Source organism: Myodes glareolus, chromosome 15 (genome assembly GCF_982192425.1).
Source record: "Myodes glareolus chromosome 15, mMyoGla1.1, whole genome shotgun sequence".
In the NCBI taxonomy this organism is placed as follows: domain Eukaryota; kingdom Metazoa; phylum Chordata; class Mammalia; order Rodentia; family Cricetidae; genus Myodes; species Myodes glareolus.
Window position 1 is genome coordinate 49,810,039 of NC_142040.1, and position 20,086 is coordinate 49,830,124.

General features: G+C 43.2%; 1 protein-coding gene across 4 annotated transcripts in view; it reads left to right on the forward strand.

The window, feature by feature from the left end:
* The window catches only part of Lifr (LIF receptor subunit alpha), a 106,667-nt gene that overhangs the window by 73,257 nt on the left and 13,324 nt on the right, over window positions 1–20,086 (forward strand). For all 4 annotated transcript variants that reach the window (XM_087896917.1, XM_087896915.1, XM_087896918.1 and 1 more), the window contains exons 5-14: window positions 3,817–3,980; window positions 5,940–6,114; window positions 7,967–8,221; window positions 11,085–11,214; window positions 11,597–11,766; window positions 13,601–13,746; window positions 15,386–15,548; window positions 15,862–15,932; window positions 16,777–16,990; window positions 19,523–19,702. In XM_087896917.1, coding sequence (XP_087753043.1) covers window positions 3,817–3,980; window positions 5,940–6,114; window positions 7,967–8,221; window positions 11,085–11,214; window positions 11,597–11,766; window positions 13,601–13,746; window positions 15,386–15,548; window positions 15,862–15,932; window positions 16,777–16,990; window positions 19,523–19,702 — 1,668 coding nt within the window. The remainder of the gene's footprint in view (window positions 1–3,816; window positions 3,981–5,939; window positions 6,115–7,966; window positions 8,222–11,084; window positions 11,215–11,596; window positions 11,767–13,600; window positions 13,747–15,385; window positions 15,549–15,861; window positions 15,933–16,776; window positions 16,991–19,522; window positions 19,703–20,086) is intronic.

Below are 20,086 nucleotides of genomic sequence, written 5' to 3' on the forward strand. Positions count from 1 at the left end.
GGTCATTTTGTCAATTTAAATTCCTTTCTGTATGGATAGTTCTGAGTTTTTCAAGTGCAAGTTAAAATTGTCCTCAGATGTCTATTTTAGTTCAAAAGACAGGCAGATTGCAACTCATGGGGCCCCTGGACAGTTTGCTCTGCTATTATGCAGAGAAGGGAAGTTACAGTGGGTTTTTGTCTCTTAAATCCCTTCATTTGTAATCATGGCCTTCACCATCTCTCAGTGGAAATAGGGATGGTGACCTGTGTTTTGCAGTCACCCAACTGCTAAAGAGTAAATTACGTGGGTTTCTGAAGGAAGGATCTTTTCTTTCTCTCTCTTCCTTCCTTTCTTCCTTCCTTCCTTTCTTCTCCCTTCCTTCTTTTGTTCCTCCTTTCTTTTTGCTATACATATTTAAATGTTTTATTTAAATAAATACTATTTCATACAATGTATTTTGGTCATCTTTCCTCTTCCCCAAGTTCTTCTGGATTCCTACCTCCCTACTCATCCTAATTCGTGCTTATTTGTTCTCTGTCTGTCTGTCTGTCTCAAGGAAAAATCAAACAAATAGAAGAAAAAAGAAATCAAGACAAAACCCCCAAAGACATGGAGTCCTTTCTACTTTGGACCTGGAGCCTGCTCTGGGGTGTGGTTGATGTACCCAGGGCCACCTCCTTCCCATTCAGTATCAATTGCAAATAACTTCTGGATTAGGAGTGGGGCTTGATGTTCTCTTCCCCTGCCACCTAGATTCTGTCTGGTGTGAACCTGGGCAGGTCGCTTGCATGCTGTTCACAGTCTCTTTAAGTTCATATACGCTGCAGTCCTGTCGTATTTGGAAGGTGGTGTTTTCCTCAAGTCAGCCCACCACCTCTTCTTACAGTCTTTCTCTCTCTTCTTTTGCATAGATCCCTGATCCTTGTGGGGAGGGCTTTGATAAAGACATCCCATTTAGGATTGAGTGCTCTAAAGTCTCTCATTCTCTGAACGTTGTCCAGTTGTGAGTCTCTGTGTGAATTACTGTTTATGGCAACAAGAAGCTTTTCTGATGAATATCAAGCAACATGCTGATCTATGGGTATAGCAATGGTTGTTTTATTGCTGCGATCCTTAGTAGAACAATAGTAGAAGGTTTTGCCCTAGGGCCTATGATCTTGCTAGTCTCAGGTTCTTTGCCTGCCCCTTTAAAGTGCCATGTCTGGGCTCTATCTCATGGAGTCGGCATTAAAATTCCAACCAAAATGTGCTTAGTTATTCCAGTAGCATTTGTGCCACTATTGTACCAGCGTATCTTGCAGGTAGCTTGCTGTTTTACGTCACAGGCCTTGTATTTGGAAATTTATGATTAGTTTTCTCCTCTAGTAGTATGCAAAAGTATCTTCCGGTACCATAAATACTTCAATGGTGGTGATGCTTCTAGCTGAGTACAGCTCAGTTTCCCCGTGCTCAATGATCTAAGGAGGTTGTCTCTTTAGCGATAGGGCCTTACCATCCGGTTATGGAGAGTAGCCAAGTGTTGACAATAGTCTGTGATGTGTGGGTGGTGGTATGGGATTTCTTTGACCAGTGACTCAATAAGATATAACCCATTTCTGGCATTGGAGGTTTTACTTGTGACTCAATGTGTCTAGTTAGGGCATTCTCTCTCTCCCACTAAATGGTGACTCCATTTAAATTCTGTTCATATATGTATGTATTTTAGGAAGCGTCTGCAGGAGTAGGTTTTTATATGGCTTTTCAAAAGGCTCTTAGTGTTAGTTGTAGGAAAGAAACATCTTTCATGGGTCAGCATGGCTACAGTTCAGGGTGCCCGTTTCATCATGTTTAAGTTACTACACTATGGTGTTTTTAGTCACCCTTGGTTGCTGCTAGCTCAGTCCTGGTTGTGCTGGCACCCGGACCAGCCTCTCTTGGCACCACATCCACTCCGTGCCTCTCATTACCGATGTGCTTGCTTTCTCACGCAGCTTCCGCTTTAGGGTTCTCCGTGGAGCGTGCTCCATGCCCCTGCATAGCTGACATGCGGCTGACTTTGTTACATAGCACAGACTTTAAATCCACACTTTCCAGTTCCAAATATTAAGTCAGGTGTAACACACAGTGTTCAGCAAATTTCAGTAAAACCAGATTTTATAAACTTATCTTTAGGTTCCAAGACTGACATTGAATAATGGCTTATTCTGCCATTTTCCTGTATTTGACAGCCAGCCAGCTTACCCTGAACATTTACTTACTCCTGTGGTTTCTCACTTACCATGACTTCATTTAGTGGCCCTTGAGTTTCACAGGAAATGACTAGAAGTGAGAAAAGAAAGGACTCGTCCTGGACTTCCTCTAACTTATCCTCGCGTGCCTAACATTTGAGGAAGAAGCTTGCAAGAACATAGCTCTGCTTCTGCCACTGGCGAGCCTATGTTTCACAGATAAAGCTACACACGTACCTCATTTGCTCACTGATCTGAGACTTTGGTCATGCCCCGTGGGTAGGGAGTTTTGGAGACATACATGCTACTCTTCCTGCTACTTCCTTCTAGTACATAGCTTCCCTCCACACGTGCCCGAGTTCTTGAGCAGCCTTTGTCGCTGACTTTCCATAGTTTAGTATCAGAGACCCAGCCTTGCCGAGCTTCCTGCAGAAAGCCCGACAAACCCTTCCTTCTCTGGTTGCCTTGGCCATGGTGCTTTAACATAGCAATCGAAAGCAACTGATACAAAAGAACCATCCCCTCACCCCTGACATCCCTTGTCCCCAAGCTCTGTCTTCTGTGGACTGTTTGACACCTGCGCCTTCTCAGCCCCGTGGTCCTGCCTTTTGTCTCTTCCTTCTCCTTTGAGCTCTGTCCTATGGATGCTTGCTGTTGTGACCAGCTCCTTGAAGGTGCATTTGTGTGTCGCACGCAGCCTTTATAGCTGTGTCCAGAATCCTTTTTCAGCCCCACGGCGCAAGCTCCTCTGGGGCTCCACACCTTGATTTAGCTGGTTGTTCTCACAGGGCAGGCTGCAGAACGCCTCTTCCTAGCGCTGGTATCCGAAGCCAGCAGCTGGCATCTTCCCATGGCTTCTCATTCCGTTTCCTCTCTGCTGCTTCCTGGGAGCTTGTGGGGGCCCTTGAGTGAAATCTTGATTATTTCTTTCTCCTCTTGGTGAATCCAGTCATTTCTTCAGAGCAGAATGTCTTTTTCCCGTTTGACATCATAACCCATAGCCTCTTGGGCTAGCCAAGATTTGTCCAGCACTGCCCCAGCTGAGTGTCTATCTCAGGCCCCCAGACTCTGTGCTGGACGCTGCCGTCTCTACCATTCTCCTTCGCAGTTAGTCTTTGGCTTCTGCACTCAGTGCCAAAATCACCTGAATAGTCTCTGTTGTTTGATGACACTCACAGCTTGGAGCAGCTCTTAGTTCTTTCTTTAAATGGGTGGTGTCCTTTAAAGGGGCTCGGCTGCTGTGGGCCAAGTGAGAAGCTGCAGAAGCACAGAGGCCCTTTCCCAGCTGGCCTTTGTTTGTTTGTTTTTAAAGGTTCAGCCCGCTGACTCCCCAAGCAAGCCCTTTAAGCCCTTTCACGCTTCCTTGCAGGTCCCAGACCAGGTGACACTAGAGTATTGTGGGAACCCTGCTGCTCTCTGCCGTAGGAAATGTGTCATATCTTTGAAACAATCAGCTGAAGGTTTGTCCCTTTAATCACTGGGAGCTGGCTGTACAGATAAAAACCTCTGCCCCCCCCCCCCCGCCGCCCCTCACCCCAGTTTAGCAGTCAGTGAGAAACTGAAGCACAGTGTGAAAAATATAGTACTTATTTGACTAAAAGTTTTCACTTTTCTTTCCTATTTTTAGCTTTCATTCCAGATGCTCCTGAGGTTCTGAGTTTGTCTGCTGACTTCGCGACCTCCACGTTACACCTGAAGTGGACCGACAAAGGCTCTGCCTTTTCGTACCCTTCGAAGGCCACCTGGGAAGTTAAGGTTCTACAGCATCCGCATATGGAACCCATAAAATTAGTAAGTTGGGACAAAAAATCCGTTTTCCTATGATGCTCAAGAAACCACAGAGCCTTTAAAGCCTTCAAGGTGGCACCCATGAGTTTGGGGGTTATTGCAGAAATAGATTGTGTATCTTTCAGGGTTCACTGATGGGATGGCGGGATGGCTCAGGGGTAAAAGCGTGAACCGCGCAAGCCCAACTGCCTGAATCTGATCCCGGAACCCATGGTGGGAGGAGAGAACCGAGCTCTGGAAGTTGTCCTTTGACCTCCACATGTACATTGTGGCAAGTGCATGCCCACGCTTACATATACACACAGATAACAACAACAACAATAAAAGTATTTTTTAAAAAATCACTTCTGTAATAGAAAGTTGAGAAATTAAGGAAGAACTATTTCCCAATTCTACCTCTTGGACTCAGTAAATGCCCAGTCTTTAAATGCACATGCCCTTGCATAAATGGAATAAAAGCTTGTTTTCAGTTTATTTTACTCAATCTGTTATTTTATCTTTGTCTATTATTATCCATAAAATAAATATTTAAAACATTTAACTATAATGAGAATAAAATGATAATTGAGAAATTAGTAAGCTTTAGGTTACCAATATGAAATACCATTATATACACTACTTTTTCTTTCTCCCCCAACTCAATATTTCAGTGGTTTTTTATGACTTACACTCACTTTATTCTTATTCTAAGACACAGCAACAGGTGTGATAAGATGGCCGGGTGTCACCCAGATGCTAGGACAAGAGAAATGCTGGGCAGTAGTGGTTCAGTTAAGGCCCACACGCCTGAGGATGGGTAGAAGGCTCCGAACTGCCCAGAACTCCCCCCCACACACACACAATTTCTCACTGTCTCTCCTAGGAACAGGCTTGTATTTGTCTATTGAGACAGGGCTTTGCTGTAGCTTGCAGTACTCTTTCCTCTGTCTTCCTAGTTCTAGGATTACATCTACGTTGTTTCAGTCCATTAGCCGATTCTTTCCATTAATTATCTCCATTTTTGCAAATAATGTGCTTACATAGCTATTTCTTTATGGTTTCCAGCAGTGGTTTTTAACTGTCCCCGTGGAAGATGGGAGCCCTTTCTTTGTCTTCCTGCTCTCCTCCTTACTCGTGTGTCTATAGCTTTGTCTGCATTGCTGTGCACTGAGGGGCTCACTGCGGTCTCGGTATCGTCTGTTTCCCTAGGAACTTGTTTTATTTCTTTGGTTTCCCATTCTATCTTTTTCCCTTTTTTCTTGGAACCTTTCTTCTTGAGAAAATGGACCTTGAGACTAGTCTTCTGGTTGCCTTATTTTTCCTATTTCCCACCTGCCTTTTGCTCTCGTGTGTGTGTGTGTGTGTGTGTGTGTGTGTGTGTGTGTGTGTGTCTAGTCCCTCTCTTTGGCTGTGCTTCTTCATGGTACAAGTTTTCCTCTATGAAAATATGGAAATCATTGCTATAGCACTGTGTTTCCTTAGTTGCTTTACTGAAGGCCTTGATGAGTGCCAACACCTGTATGGTAATTCAGTAGAACCTAATGTCGATAAGGAAACATTATTGAGTAATGTTTGTGTTGGTCTAACGTTCTTGTTAATACTTTATAATAGCGGTTCTCAACCTGTGGGTCGTGACCCCTGTGCTCTCACGGGGATCACATACCAGATATCCTGCATATCTTATATTTACATTGCAAGTCACAACAGTTGCCAATTATCATTATAAAGTAGCAACAAGAATAATTTGATGGCGAGGGTCACCACAACACGAGGAACTGTATTAAAGGGTCACAGCATTAGGAAGGTTGAGAACCCACTGTTTTATAGAAAACAAGCCACTGTACAAAAGTGCAGCCCATTTGCCTTTATAAGATTGCTCTGTGGCTGACTGCACATATTCTGTGGGGTCTTCCTGGTTTGTTTATCCTGGAGACAAGCGGAACGGACCGCTGTTTGGAAGCATAACTTTGTGTTTATTTTTAGGTGTCATTCAACACAACACTGAATGGTAGAGATACAGTTCACCAGTGGAACTGGACCTCCGACCTGCCCCTGGAATGTGCTCCTCACTCTGTGGGGATCAGACAGTACATCAACCATCACCGTTTCTCCGGTTCTAAAGAGTGGAGTGCCTGGAGCCTCCTGAAGAACATTTCTTGTAAGCTTACTATTACAGACCCTTGTTCCTCGTGAGTTAGATTATTTAAGAGTAATTACTTAAGAGTTAGCGTTTGTTCTTGGTTTTCTGAATCCCAGCAGCTGCCTTCTAAAGTGGCCACCCCAGACGGGCTGCAGAAAACTGCGCTGAGAACCATTTGTCAGTTAGACAGAACTCTTCCAACAGGTGAACAGTGCTGGCAGGGCCATCAGTGACCATGAATGAGATCTAGAAAATGTTTGGTGTTCGCTGCAGGTGGACACTCCGTGGAGCAACATCAGATAAGGAAGGAGCGGAAGCAGCTGGGTAAATAAGGAGACTCTGTGGCAGTTGAGCAAGAGACTGTAAATATAACTCAGGACAGCTGAGTTCCGAAGTAAGGGGGACGAGATGTGAGCAGCAGAATCTGATCTGGGGAGTGGGTGCCTATGGAAAGAAGCTGCGCCAGCAGCCGCTGTTACCTTGGATGGCAGGAGGGACTGTTGGCACAGAAGCAAACTATAAGAACCAGTTGACTAGGAAAAGTGCAGTTTCATCTTTAAAACACCAAGTGGTGAGGAGGGAATGCCAGTCTGGCATCCAGAGACATGGGTGTCACTGTAGATGCCTCTTCGGGGATCGCAATAGGTACATGATCTGAAGTGCTTATGTGCTGAAGGCCAAGGTTCCACTTAGGAACTCTCCTGTCTGCAGCAACACTGAAGGAAGGCCGGTAGCCAAGGGGCTGCGAGTGGCCCAGGAAGTTCAGTGTGGTGGAACCCAAGAGACAGGGAGTTTGGGTGATAAATGAGAAGTGGTCCCTGGATCGAACATGGAGCCAGTGATCCACTTGCGTAGATCAGTAGAGGTAGAAGCCAGATGGCAGAGAAGAGTGGGGGGTAGAAAGGTGGCCAGAGGCCATTGTGTAAAGATCAGCTGTTAGCTGTGGAGCTGGGATCCCTGACCTTAACCTGCAGAGCTGTGATTAAAGAACCAGCTGCTAGTTAGGCTGTGGGGTGCTTCCCACTTGTTGGCTCATGAGCCGTAAATCCGCTCCAAAACCACAGATTAGTTTCAAAGAAATAAACTTCCCTAGGTATTGTCTTTGTGCATATAACATTAACCTATGACCATTGACATTGACCTGTGATCTGTTTCTGTCCCTGGATAAGTAAATAAGGCCACAGTTTCAATTCTTGCCTGAGTCTTACTTCTTTGAAACCCGAGAGACCTGCGTTATCTCACATCCTCATGTATTTCATGTATGTGTTGTAGATACTGAGCTACTTTAAGCTCATTTTAGGAGTCAAGTGTGGTGACATTCAGCAGAGACCGAAGGATTGATGCAATCTTTGGGTCAGCCTTGGCTTCCTGGTGAATTCCAAACCAACGTGGGCTACAGAATAATATCTTGTTTCAAAATAATAAAAAAAAATAAGGGGCTCTGTTGGTAAAGTGCCTGCCCACTCGAGCAGTTCTGTGACCCCAAGTTTGGATTCCCCGGTACCTACTTTAAAGCTGGGCATGGTGACATTTGCCCATGGCTCTCCAAGGGTGGGTGTCGTCAGATTGCTGGAGCTTTCTCTTCCATCTAGCTTAGCTGGTGAGGTCTCGGGTGCACTGAGAGCCCCAGCTCAGAAACTAAAGTCAAGAAACATTGAGAAAGATACCTTATGTCAGCTTAGTCTCCATGTATGCACACACCCACATACAATGATCCCATACACAGATCACATTCATACACAAATAAATAAAGATAAAAATAAGTAAATGAAAATAAAAATCATCCTAGGAGGCAAAAGAGGTGTCCTAAGGAGATGGTTTTGTGTAAAAGACGTCTGACATGTTGGCGGTTCCTCTTGTTTCTGTCTAGGGACTCCTGATTCCGAGACCAATGTTTTTCCTCAAGACAAAGTGATTCTTGCAGGCTCAGACATAACGTTTTGTTGTGTCAGCCCAACGAAAGTGCTGTCAGGACAGATTGGCAAGACATTTTGTCCTCTTATCCATCTTTATGGGGAAAACGTTGCGATCCGTATCCAGAACATTACCGTTTCTGAAAACAGTGGAACAAATGTGGTTTTCACAACAGAAGATAACGTGTATGGGACGGTTGTCTTTGCTGGCTGTAAGTATATCGTGCCAAATCGCTCCTCTTAGCCTGGGATGCTCCCTTTCCAGCCTCAATTTCTTCTCTGCCTCCTGATTGTGTTTCTTCCTTATTTCCTGGTCATTATCACAGACACTATACAGAGGCTCTAGAACGCTTGGATGGGAGCCTGGAACTCATTTCCTGCATTACCTCTTCCTCTATCAGTTCTGAGTTTCTGAGACATCTAGCAACTAAGGTTTAGTTTAAATTCCTAACGTCACAGTTGATTCAAAGTCCTTAGTATGTGTAGTATTTCTTAATTGCACCTAATATTTTCATACACATTAATTTCCCGCTTAACTAATGTAAATTCTTAAGTACCCAGGTTTAAATGTTATGGTGATTTTAATAGCACACTGTATCTTTCCCAACATTTAAAGTAGCAAAGTTGCCCGGCAGCAGTGGCACATTCCTTTAATCCCAGCACTCGGGGAGGCAGAGGCAGGCGGATCTCTGTGAGTTCAAGGCCAGCCTGATCTACAAGAGCTAGTTCCAGGACAGGCTCCAAAGCTACAGAGAAACCCTGTCTTGAGAAAATAAATAAATAAATAAATAAATAAATAAATAAATAAGGTAACATAGTTGAGGACAGCAGTATGACGAAGGGTGAGAAGTCTTATTCTTCATAGCGTGGGTGCCCTTGCTCAGGGAGACCTCTGTTATAGCGAGGGTGCCCTTGCTCGGGGAGACCTCTGTTATAGCGTGGGTGCCCTTGCTCGGGGAGACCTCTGTTATAGCGTGGGTGCCCTTGCTCGGGGAGACCTCTGTTATAGCGTGGGTGCCCTTGCTCGGGGAGACCTCTGTTATAGCGTGGGTGCCCTTGCTCGGGGAGACCTCTGTTATAGCGAGGGTGCCCTTGCTCAGGAGACCTCTGTTATAGCGTGGGTGCCCTTGCTCAGGGAGACCTCTGTTAAGGAGACTGACGGCTCCTGCAGCCTACAATGTGCCTAAAAAGTTGTGGTGGCCGGCAGCCCTGCCCATGCAGCTTCTGTGGCTTGTCCTCAGATAATTATGTGCTTAGGACTTTTAGTTTTGGTGTTGAACTTTTCTACTTCCTCCCTCCCATATGGTGGGTGCCACCTTTGGCCACGATGCCCTTGTTTTCGCTACTGGGAGTTTGTAAGTTCTGAGTTTTGTCTCTGGGTACTGTGACTAAAGGTGTGTGAGACAGTCTGAGTGGATTTTGTGATGTTTCCTTAGTCTGTTCTGGGAATTTCTCTATCAGTGAACTATTCTAGCAATACAGGGTCTTGGATATCTTTGGTTGAATTTATTCCTAGCTACTTGGTGTTTTCTTATGTTAATTTGGTTTTTAGAGACATTTTCTCATCGCATCTCCCTAGCTGGCCTGGAATTCCTAGGTAGTCCAGGCTGGCCTTGAACTCAAGAGATAAGCTTGCTTCTACTAGAGGGTAGGATTAAAGGTGTGTTCCCCCATGGTCCCACTTAATAACTTTTTCAAATTTGAATTTTATGTTTGCTGGTGTATTAAAAACAGGGGATTTTTATCTAGATTTACATAGCTTCAATTCTTTTAAATTCTTTTAAATTTAATTCTTTTAAAAGTTAATTTGTTTGATAAGAAAATCAGTATATTTCAAAGATTTTCTTCTCATTTTTTCCCTCCTGTCATATTCCTGTTTCTTTTTTATTTATTCTTATTATTTGGATTTTAAATAGATTACTTTAATAAGCATACTCCACATCCTAAAATAATCATCACTATAAATGTATGCCGGATTTTCAGCATGTAATTTTAATAAAATGCTGGGTAGTTTGGCCTTCGGTTTAAAACAATTTTCAAAATAAGCACACCAGTGTTTATTTAATTGCCCAGTTCTCTAGTCAACCTCAGTATTAGCTAAAATGCCATTGGAGGAGCCTCTGAGATCTCAGCAAGCAAGTCTTGTCTCACAGTTCTAGGACTTGACCCATTTAAAGATGGCAGGAGAGAGGCGGTTCCAGCCAGCTGTCCTCTGATCTCTGCACATGCTCCATGGCACACATGCCCCCACACACCTTCACACTTGCAGTATTAATAAATAAAAAATTGAAGCATTACTGGGATCTCTAGGAGGAGGAGTATAGAAGAAAATTGTATTTTGGTTGACAGCTAGATACTATTTGAAAAATTTACTTCCTTCAAAACCAAAATGACTTTTACAGAGTATTTCAACAGGCAGCTTAATGGGTTTTCAGTTTCACAGAAAGTGAAAGTGTTTGTATAAATACAGCAGTAGGATAGGCCAGTGTCTCTTTGTGTTTGGTGACGCATGATTATAGAGATCAGTTTCTATAATAAAGTGCCAGACTGTGGCGAGTTTAGAGTTTACCTTACGGCGTTTGCATCTTCCTCCCAGAATTGACCTTTTTCTTTTTCCTCTGCCCCAAAGTAAAGGCCGAGCAGATAGTTTCTGTGAGCATCTGCCACGAATCTTAAGCATGTACAAAATCTTCTCAATCCCAGTGTGTAAATAGGTGGGAGGTGATCGTAGTTCCAAACTGTTAGGCTCTGGTGACTTAGCTTGGAAGACTTTGAAGCAGAATCTAAGAAAAAAGAAACTTAGTTCAGTTCTCATGTTGCTGCTGGGAATTTGCTGAGTTGCTGAGTTGCGAGTCACTCTCCAGAGTGTCTTAATCCCCTATTTCTAATGCAGTGCGAGCTGTAACAACACATCTTGCAGAAACAGTGATAAGAGAACTGCTGCACCATCCAAGGAGGAAACATATAAACAGCAAATGATTTGAAGAGAGTTATGCAAAATCTCACTTAACAGCCTGTAAAACTGCAGTTTGGGGGAGAAGATATGGAACTACTTGGTTTTCCTTTTCCTTCTAGATCCACCCGATATTCCTCAGAAACTGAATTGTGAGACACATGATTTCAAAGAGATTATATGCAGCTGGAATCCAGGAAGGCCAACAGGGCTGGTGGGCCCACGACATACAGACTACATTTTATCCGAAAGGTAACGGTCCCCGGGAAAGAGTGCTGGTGGCAGGGACCTCGGGAGAACCCATTGAGTGACATGGGAATCTGGCACATCGTTGTCATGCAAGCGAGCGAGCGCGCTGTGTTGGGGTCATGTGACTGGAACGACTCAGCTGGCCCCTGTGTGGTTGCCATGCCGTGCCTCTTCTGTCTGAAGCCGAACAGGCGGGCCCCAGAGAGTCTAGGCGGTGACTTATGCCTGGTTATTTTCTGTCTCACACACCAGTTTCTTGAGTTTGTGATTAGTCTTAAAGTAGAAATGAACTTTTTATAAACATTAATCGAAATTTGCCCGTGTTTTTCCCTTCACCATATTTACATCTTACTATCCTGAAATTATTTTTCTTTGTGACTGACAGCATTTCGGGAAAATCCGTCGTACTTAAAAGATTCGAAACACTTACAAATGAAAGCTGTCATTTAACCTTCCAAATGCTTCCAGACCAAGAAGTCTATAACTTCACCCTGACCGGTCACAACCCACTGGGACAAGCAGAATCAGTAATGTTTATCAACGTAACTGAAAGAGGTGAGCCACTATTGCCAGCCAAGGTCTATAAATAACTACAATAAAAATAACACCTGACATGCCTTGGGACTCATGAAAGGTGACTATAGGAATTAGTGTTTATTGGTTATTTTCTTTAGAGTTTTTTCAATTTTATAATTATTTAATAATATTATCTTAAAGCATTAAAAATGAATAACTTTAAATTTGATGATTATTTTGAATTGAAATAAACATTTGAGTCATTTAGATGGAAATTATACATAGCTTTGTCAACTCATTCTTGATTTCTGAACATTTTTTTGGACATTTCTTAAGAACATTTACTTTAAAATATTTTTTTGATGCAGAAGTTATTGCAAAAATAATGAATTACAACTTTGTGAACCCTCCTGTCTTTCCCCAGAGCTGACAACAAGAACAGGAAGGTGACCGTTCTCTAGGCTGCTAACCTAGATGATTCTTTTTGCTTAGTTTTGTGTGCGTACACTAGAGAGTGTTCAGATGTGCTGAAGAACTTCCGTGAGGAGTTCCTTTGCAGTGTGTGGGCAGTGTGGATCTCAGTGTGATGGTGGTTACGGTGTCTTTACACAGATATACCCTCTCGCTCTGTCTGTCTCTCTGTCAGATTGCACCAACTGTCCATTCTTGACCCCCCGTTTTTGTCATTGTGAGTGTATTTTAAATAAAAACGCACTGTGTATAACCATTTGATGCTGGCATTTCTTAGGATAATATCCCCCAAGAGACATCCAAACTGTTTATTAGTTACAAATTTCTTCCTATATCAATGATTTTTTTTTTATTTTGGGGTACAATAATGATATGCAGCTCAGAACAGAAATAAGGTGTGTGAGGTCTTTTTGTGGTTGTTCCATCGTCAGCCCAAATGAACTACCCCCATGCCAGGCTCATCCACATCCTGAGATGTCACAGAGACTAGTAGAAGAAAGGGCTATGAACAAGTGCTTCATCGGTCTGACGAGTGGATGGTGGAGGGTCCCAGCGCCTCATTGCTACTTTTGTAGCGTTTCTCCAAATGTGTGTTTAGTTTGTATTGTTTATGTGGGTATATGCTGTATGTGCTGCTTATGTGCAGGAAATTGCAGAGGCCAGAAGAGGGAGTCAGATCCCCTGTAGCTGGAGTTATAGGTAGTTGTGAGCTTCCCAGTGGGGCAGCAGTGTGGTGCTGGGAACAGAAATCAGGACCTCCGGAAGAGTATAAAGTGCTCTTAGCCACAGAGCCATCTCTGGTCCCTGCATTTTATCTAGTATTCCATCCTGTCATTATTTCCTATTTTGTCCTAGAGTCAAAAGGCTACATTTTGTAGCTGAAGGTATTGCTTGCATTGGTCTGGCTTCGTTCTGTTGTTGTTGCTGGTGGTTTTGTTTTGGTTTGGTTTTCCGGTTTCCCCTGTGTATTTCCTTTGACCTCATAGTTCACAGCCATTGTAAGACTCCCCCCATCCTAAACCACACTGAATTCCTGTGTCAGTCAGCATCATCACCACACACATACCTCGGACAGACGCCTGTCAGTTCCTCTTGGTATTTGTCATCCTCTGTGGACACTACAAGCCTCTTAAACTTTCCTCTTCTACTGCCTAATGTTCCCAGCGCCAGATGAACAACCTTGAGCGCAGTTGGTTCTTTGAGAGCACTGGTTGCATAGCAACAGTAAAAATAAGGTCCCTGGGTCCCACACAGACTGTATTGGTTTTAGGTATTAATAGTACCTCTTTGCTGTTCTTCCCCTACCACATACACTCATCCTTTGTTTCTAGTTTGTCTGACTAGGGCCGACCTTTTCACCCTAAACATTTACAGGCATTAATCTTTATAATCCTGTTTCCAGTTGCTCCTCACGTGCCTGTTTCGTTGAAAGTGAAGGACATCAATTCAACAGTTGTTACACTTTCCTGGCATTTGCCAGGAAATTTTGCAACGATGAATCTCTTGTGTCAAGTTGAAATTTGTAAAGCTAATTCAGAACAAGAAGTGGTAAGTAAAATTCTCCTATAAACCTTTGGTAATTATGTTTAAATTTTCTTTTGGTAATTATGAATAAAATTATTCAAAGGCAACTAAGCAAACTGTATCACAGGAATTCACTAAACCAAGAAAGACTTTACATACAAATGTATGGCAACATTGTCATTTGCACTTGAAAGAATTATAAAACTGGACAGGAGAATAGAACTTCAACTTTAGCTGTTCAGAATGCTCCCAGGCTTAGTGTGTAATACCCGCGTGTGACTGGCACGCAATAAGTTTTGTGATTAAGAATTAGCTTTGACTGTATGTAGCCTTTGACTAACTGGCATGGGAGAGTAGAAGAGAACTTTAAATTATTTAGTGTATCAGTGGAAGCAAGTTTTAATTGGTAATTATATGTCAGAAGAGGACTTTTAATTCATTGCAACAATTAGATTGACTTACACTGTGCCCTTTTGTAATTTGTGGTAACTGTGAAATGAATGGTACTGTAGTTGAACATCACTTTGGAAATTCACTGTTTCTGTAAGAGCATTCAGAGTGCACAGTGTGACCTGCAGAGCCACTTCGTAACGAGCAGCTGAGAATTTAGATATTTTCCTGGCACAGTCATCCTCAAATTTGTGTAAAATTGCTTCACTTTAATGCTAGTTATTTTTATTTTTTGTCTTTTTTGCTACCTGTTCAGTGCCACACTAGAGGCCTAGGTGACATAGACACACGCATAAGCCACACCGTTTGCCTCCAGGGTGATTTTCAGTATCTGTGGAAAAAGCCTTCATCCCCAAACTCGTCTCTTATTGCCAAATTGTGTTCAAGTTAATAGTCACCAGCTATTAACTCTGATTATCACAATAATAGCTGTATAATTTAACTGACGATTATTATTTAGATTCAATAATTAAATTAAAAATGCATCCCAGTATTTTATTGGCTGCTATGTGTTAGTTAAGTCCCAAGAAATTTCTTTCTGCAAAGACTGGCTATACTTTCTGCTTGTCATTCTCTTTGTCTCTGGAGGAAGGGACACACGGCTCCTCCACTAACCTATGTCTGTGAAGCCGATTAGCGTATCCAGGTCTACGCTAGCCTCTAGGCTCACTCAGGCCTTACTCACGAGTGTCTGTTATAGAGTCACCCTGGCTGGATGCCCCACCCGCTACCCTAAGCCTCTCCAGCCTCTGAGCTTCTCCACCTTCTCTTATTCCTTATGACCCAGCCATAAGCTTCTCTTGTTCCTATGCAACCCAGCTATTTTGGCACCATGCTCTCTGAGCTCCCACGTGATTTGTTCCCTCTCTCTTCCTCTCTCATCTCCCAACCCCATGACTGGTCTATTCAGTCTGGCTGTGCTCCCCTTATATCTTCAATAAAAAAACCTTCTCCTCAACCATACCTAGGAGCGGTCGGTCATGTCCTCATTTTCATTCACTATGGAACATAATTCTGTTGATGTAGTATTTTGTGAGAATTAAAACACTATGAACTCTGTTCTAACTGCAAACTGGTGTGACATTCAGTTGGTTTATATCACAAGTGTAGACTGATTTAATACCAAAAGTATAATGTATATGGACGTATTATATATCCATACACATAGCATATACAAATTAGCACCCAAATATATATACTTCTTTTCAAATAGCGGAATGCCACAATCAAAGGAACCGAGGATTCAAGTTATCTTGTGGCTGTGGACAAATTAAATCCATACACTGTGTACACATTTCGGGTTCGTTGTTCTACTGAAACCTTCTGGAAATGGAGCAAGTGGAGCAATGAGAAGAGACATTTGACTTCAGAAGCCAGTAAGTTACGTGATGGTGCGGCTAATCACTAACGGGGAGCAGGGAGGATACAAGATAGAGAGACACCCGGCAACAGTCACATGACCGTGAGGATACTTTCATCCCATTCTCTGAGTCCTTGTGTTCTGTAGAAGCTGAGCGCTTAGCTTCATCTAGTGCTTCTCTGCTGCTTCGCTTTAGAAACGGAAGCCACAATTTATAGATAATTCTAGATACCCTAGAATGAAGTCCAACTTTTAGTTTTAGTCGCTGATACTGTCCACTGCCTTGCAGTCTGTGTCTTCAAATTCTAATGGGAAAATCTCTTTCCTAGCTCCTTTAAGGGGACCAGATACTTGGAGAGAGTGGAGCTCCGATGGAAAAAACTTAATCATTTATTGGAAGGTAAATATTTATGGTTTCCTTGGATGCTTAATTTTTTTTATTTAAATGCTTAATATACAAATGGTAACTTGGTTTTTGTGGATACTTTCAATTGTACTTGCTTACTTAGTATTCAGCTGTACTGGTAAATGGTTCATGAAATACAAAGTCACTGAAATCTACATATGCAAGGAGCCCAGGCTTCCCAGACTGGTTAAGTTTGCCATCTTCTAAGCCCGTATTGCCCAGACGTTGAGAGGGGCTCTTGCCTCAGTCTCAAGTCCATAGTTGTGAGACCCATAATAATACCACACGTGTGGAGAGCTCATAGGAAAACTTGTGGGGTTCTTTCTTCTACTGTGTGGGTCCTAGGGATTAAGCTTAGATCTTCAGGCTGGGTGGCAGTCACCCTTAGCTGCTAAGCCGTCTTGCCAGTCTTTCCTTCAATTTTTGTATTTTTTTCTAGTGATTTTGTAGCGGTCATGTAGTATATAAAAGGAGGAAAGAATGCATGTGCTAGAACACCGTGCCAGACTGCTGTGTTTCTTCTTGTGGCTCAGTCCTTTGGGCCATGTCTTACATTTTTGCTTCTGGAAATTATAAAAATCGAACAGTTTTATATTAATGTTTACATTTCTGTGGATTTTCAGTGTGTAACAAGTGTGGGTCTTTTTTAACCTTTTCATGCCTTAAAAAAAATGGTCTCAGTGGATTTTAAAATTTGAGTTTCGCACTCCTGATAGCTGCATAGTCTATTTTCACTTTTTATTGGGAACTTAGCCCACTTTAGGCCTGATGACCTTGCCCAAGCCTTGTACCCTTTTGCAAGTTCTAATGAGAGAATCTGTTCTTCTGTTTGCCGCAGCCTTTGCCCATTAGTGAAGCTAATGGAAAGATACTTTCCTATAATGTATCATGCTCATCCAATGAGGAGACCCAGTCCCTTTCTGAGATCCTCGATCCTCAACACAGAGCAGAGATGCAGCTGGATAAAAATGACTACATCATCAGTGTGGTGGCAAAGAATTCTGCTGGCTCATCACCACCTTCTAAAATAGCCAGTATGGAAATCCCAAACGGTGAGTGCTCGGGAGAATTTACAGGGGAGAATTTACAGGAGCAGATGGAAGTAGAAACCGTCAGTGTAGCCAGCTTTCCTCACAAGCCTGCTCCGCCCATGCAGTTTGCATATGTGTGCCCTTAGAGGACCAAGTACAGGAATGTCTGCATTGAGGGATGCTGTCAGTAGTATTTTTTGTCTGTTTTGAGACAAGATTTTGCTATGTGGTTCAGGCTAGCCTTGAACACACTAGATAGCCAGGGCAGACTTGAACAGCCTCAGCCTCCTGGGTAACTTTAGTATTGACTGGAAGCCCATAAACGTGTGAAAGATAATAATTACTGTATCTAGTTAGTTTGTCATAGAGTATGAAAAGTTCTGATGGTGGATAGCAATCTTGGGAAGAAATACTTTAAACTGTTTGGTCAAAGGCCTTTTAAAAAGTATCTTTCCAAGACTAAGGGTTTCTGCTGTCCGTCTGTTTTTGCAGGCCATTGTGCAGAAAAAGATACTTGTTTTAATTGGCAGCTTTGTGGTCATTGATAATTATTTCCCCTTGAGTGTGTTTTTTGTTGTCATTACTTATGATTTTCTTTATAGGTGAGGTCTTGTATAGTCTAGGCTGGCCTGGAACTTGCTACGTAGCAAAAGATGACCTTGAACTCCTGATTGTCCAGCCTCCAAACCCAACATAGAAATTCTCCGTATTGATAAGAAAGCTTCTAGGCTAAATTTGATTATTAATAAGGGTTTTGAAAACCAAAGATCTACATGGTGTGATTTTAAAATCTCAGTGTTTGCCTCTAAATTGCCACAGATTGCCAGTGGCTCGCCACAATTCCTCTCGGTTTTCACAAAGCTCGAATTTGCTATTTCCACACATCATACATAGCTTACTTGGACCATCTTTATCCTCTGGTGTCCTTCACTAATTCCCCACTCCCACCCCTGCTAGCCTTTCCTCTTCCCTCAAAGCTAGACAGCTTTCTGAGTCATGAGTTTTAAATGGCTACTTCCACCTCTTCTTCCAGTTACTTCCTGAGCTCCTTTGCTGACCTTCCCCAGTATGGGAACAACTTTTTATGAGCCCACTCATAACAGAAAGAAAAACAGTCTGGTTGGGTTTCCCTGAGTGTCTCTTCAGCGCTTGCTTGTGGTGGTTTCTTGGCACTGGCCTGGTTCATTGGTTTGTCCTAGGTAATGATCACAGAGAATTATGGAGTAGGAATGTATAGCAGAGTCATTTCAAAGACTTGTCCACACCCAGGTCATAGCACAGCCCTAAACCTAGGCAGTGGAGGGCATGGCAGATGGCATGGCATGTTTAGGGGCAGGAGTCAGAGCAAGGTGTCCAGTGAGCCCTCATTTGGCATTTTAAAGATGGCAGTTGTTTCTCTTTAATTACTGTGTTGTCTCTAACTGGAGCATTCTGACCCTACCTATTCTGTGTGTCCTTGAGAAGGTGGTTCCAGCTCTAACTGTGGTCAGGGCTCGCACACTGACATCTGGCAGCCTGAAGTTCTCACTCCCAGAGGCAGAGGCTACACAACCTCAGCTCCCATTTGCACCGTGGCATTGTAGGCACATTGAGCAAGAAAGCTATCTGACATCCAGACCCTCTGTATTCTAAACCAGTGCTCAGGAGTAGCTGCTTTATGAGAGTCCTTCCTATATATGGGATTGTTTGCTTGTTTGTTTTAACCAAACCCTTACATATAAATGAGTTGGAGAGGCCATTCTATTTTTGTGTCCCTATGAGAACCCCTCCCCTCTCTTGGCCATAACTGTGCTGCCCTCTACTCTGGTCCCTCAAACCTCACCTCCCTTCTCACTTATCCCTTAGGCCCAGGTCTAGCAGAAAGTAAAGTAATCTCCCACAGCCACAGAGCCTACGCTTGGTCCCCAGTGTGCACACACACACATATACACATACCCCAGCATCTCATGGTCTCTGGGAATGCTTCTGCCCACACTAGATATCCCTCCTCAAACTCAGCTGCTTCAGCCATTCTCCACCCTCTGCGCCGCCCCTAGATGGTTCCCTCAGCCCCACGTTTGGGTTGGGATGCCTGAGTCCTGGAAAGCAGATGGTCTGCTCTTCATTTCTGGGTGCTCCGTTTGCCTACTCTGTGCGTCTCCTTTTCCCAAAGAGCTGTGCTCACCGTGGGCGGTGAGAGCAAGAGTTAATTGTCCCCCTGGCCCTTGCCCAGCCTTCTGCCTCCTTCTCTCACCCCACATGGTCAGGCTATGGTCCTCCTCCTGGTGCCAGTCTAACCGCCAGTATGTGTCTACCTGATTCTAGAAGCTTTTCTGTTCTCTCCTCAACGTCTGTGTCATTCATTTTCCGGATAGAGGTAAATGCTGTAGTTATCCCAATAAGGTTACTACTACAACACTTCTTTGCTAAATATTGATATCTAAATGGTAGTTCAACTACTATTTTAGAATTGTCTACAGTGAAATAATTTTTATAACTACTGTCCATTTTCTTAAGCCTTCCTTTTGGTATTTCTCTGACTGCCAGTAAAATGTCTTTCTTACCTTGTTGAAGATGACATCGTAGTAGAACAAGCCGTTGGAATGGGAAAGAGGATCTTCCTCACCTGGCATCCTGACCCCAACATGACCTGTGACTACGTCATTAAATGGTGCAACTCATCTCGTTCTGAGCCCTGCCTCATGGACTGGATAAAGGTTCCTTCAAACAGCACCGAGACTGTAATAGAATCTGGTAAGAAGAATTTTACCTTTCGGGGGGAGGGGAGGTTGAAAAACCACACAGATGTGACTGGATACTGTCGGCAGGCATGACCTAATTTATCTTAATTCGGTGTGGCTTGTGGCCTGTCTCTGGAAAAGACTAACCCTTGGAGGTAGGTTTTCCTTGTCCAGGGATTTACTCAGAGAGGTCATCAAAGAGCAGCATATATCTGCATTTGGTTAATGGTATTTGTTTTTTGAGGTAGGGCCTCAAATTCGGAGATTCACCTGCTGCCGAAATTTAAAGTGTGCTCCACCACACCCGGCTCCGAAAGTGCTCTTGATAGCATTGCTTGTAATCTGAAGATTATAGCTAAATAGCCGATAAGGGAATAAATTGCAGTGTGTTGATGAA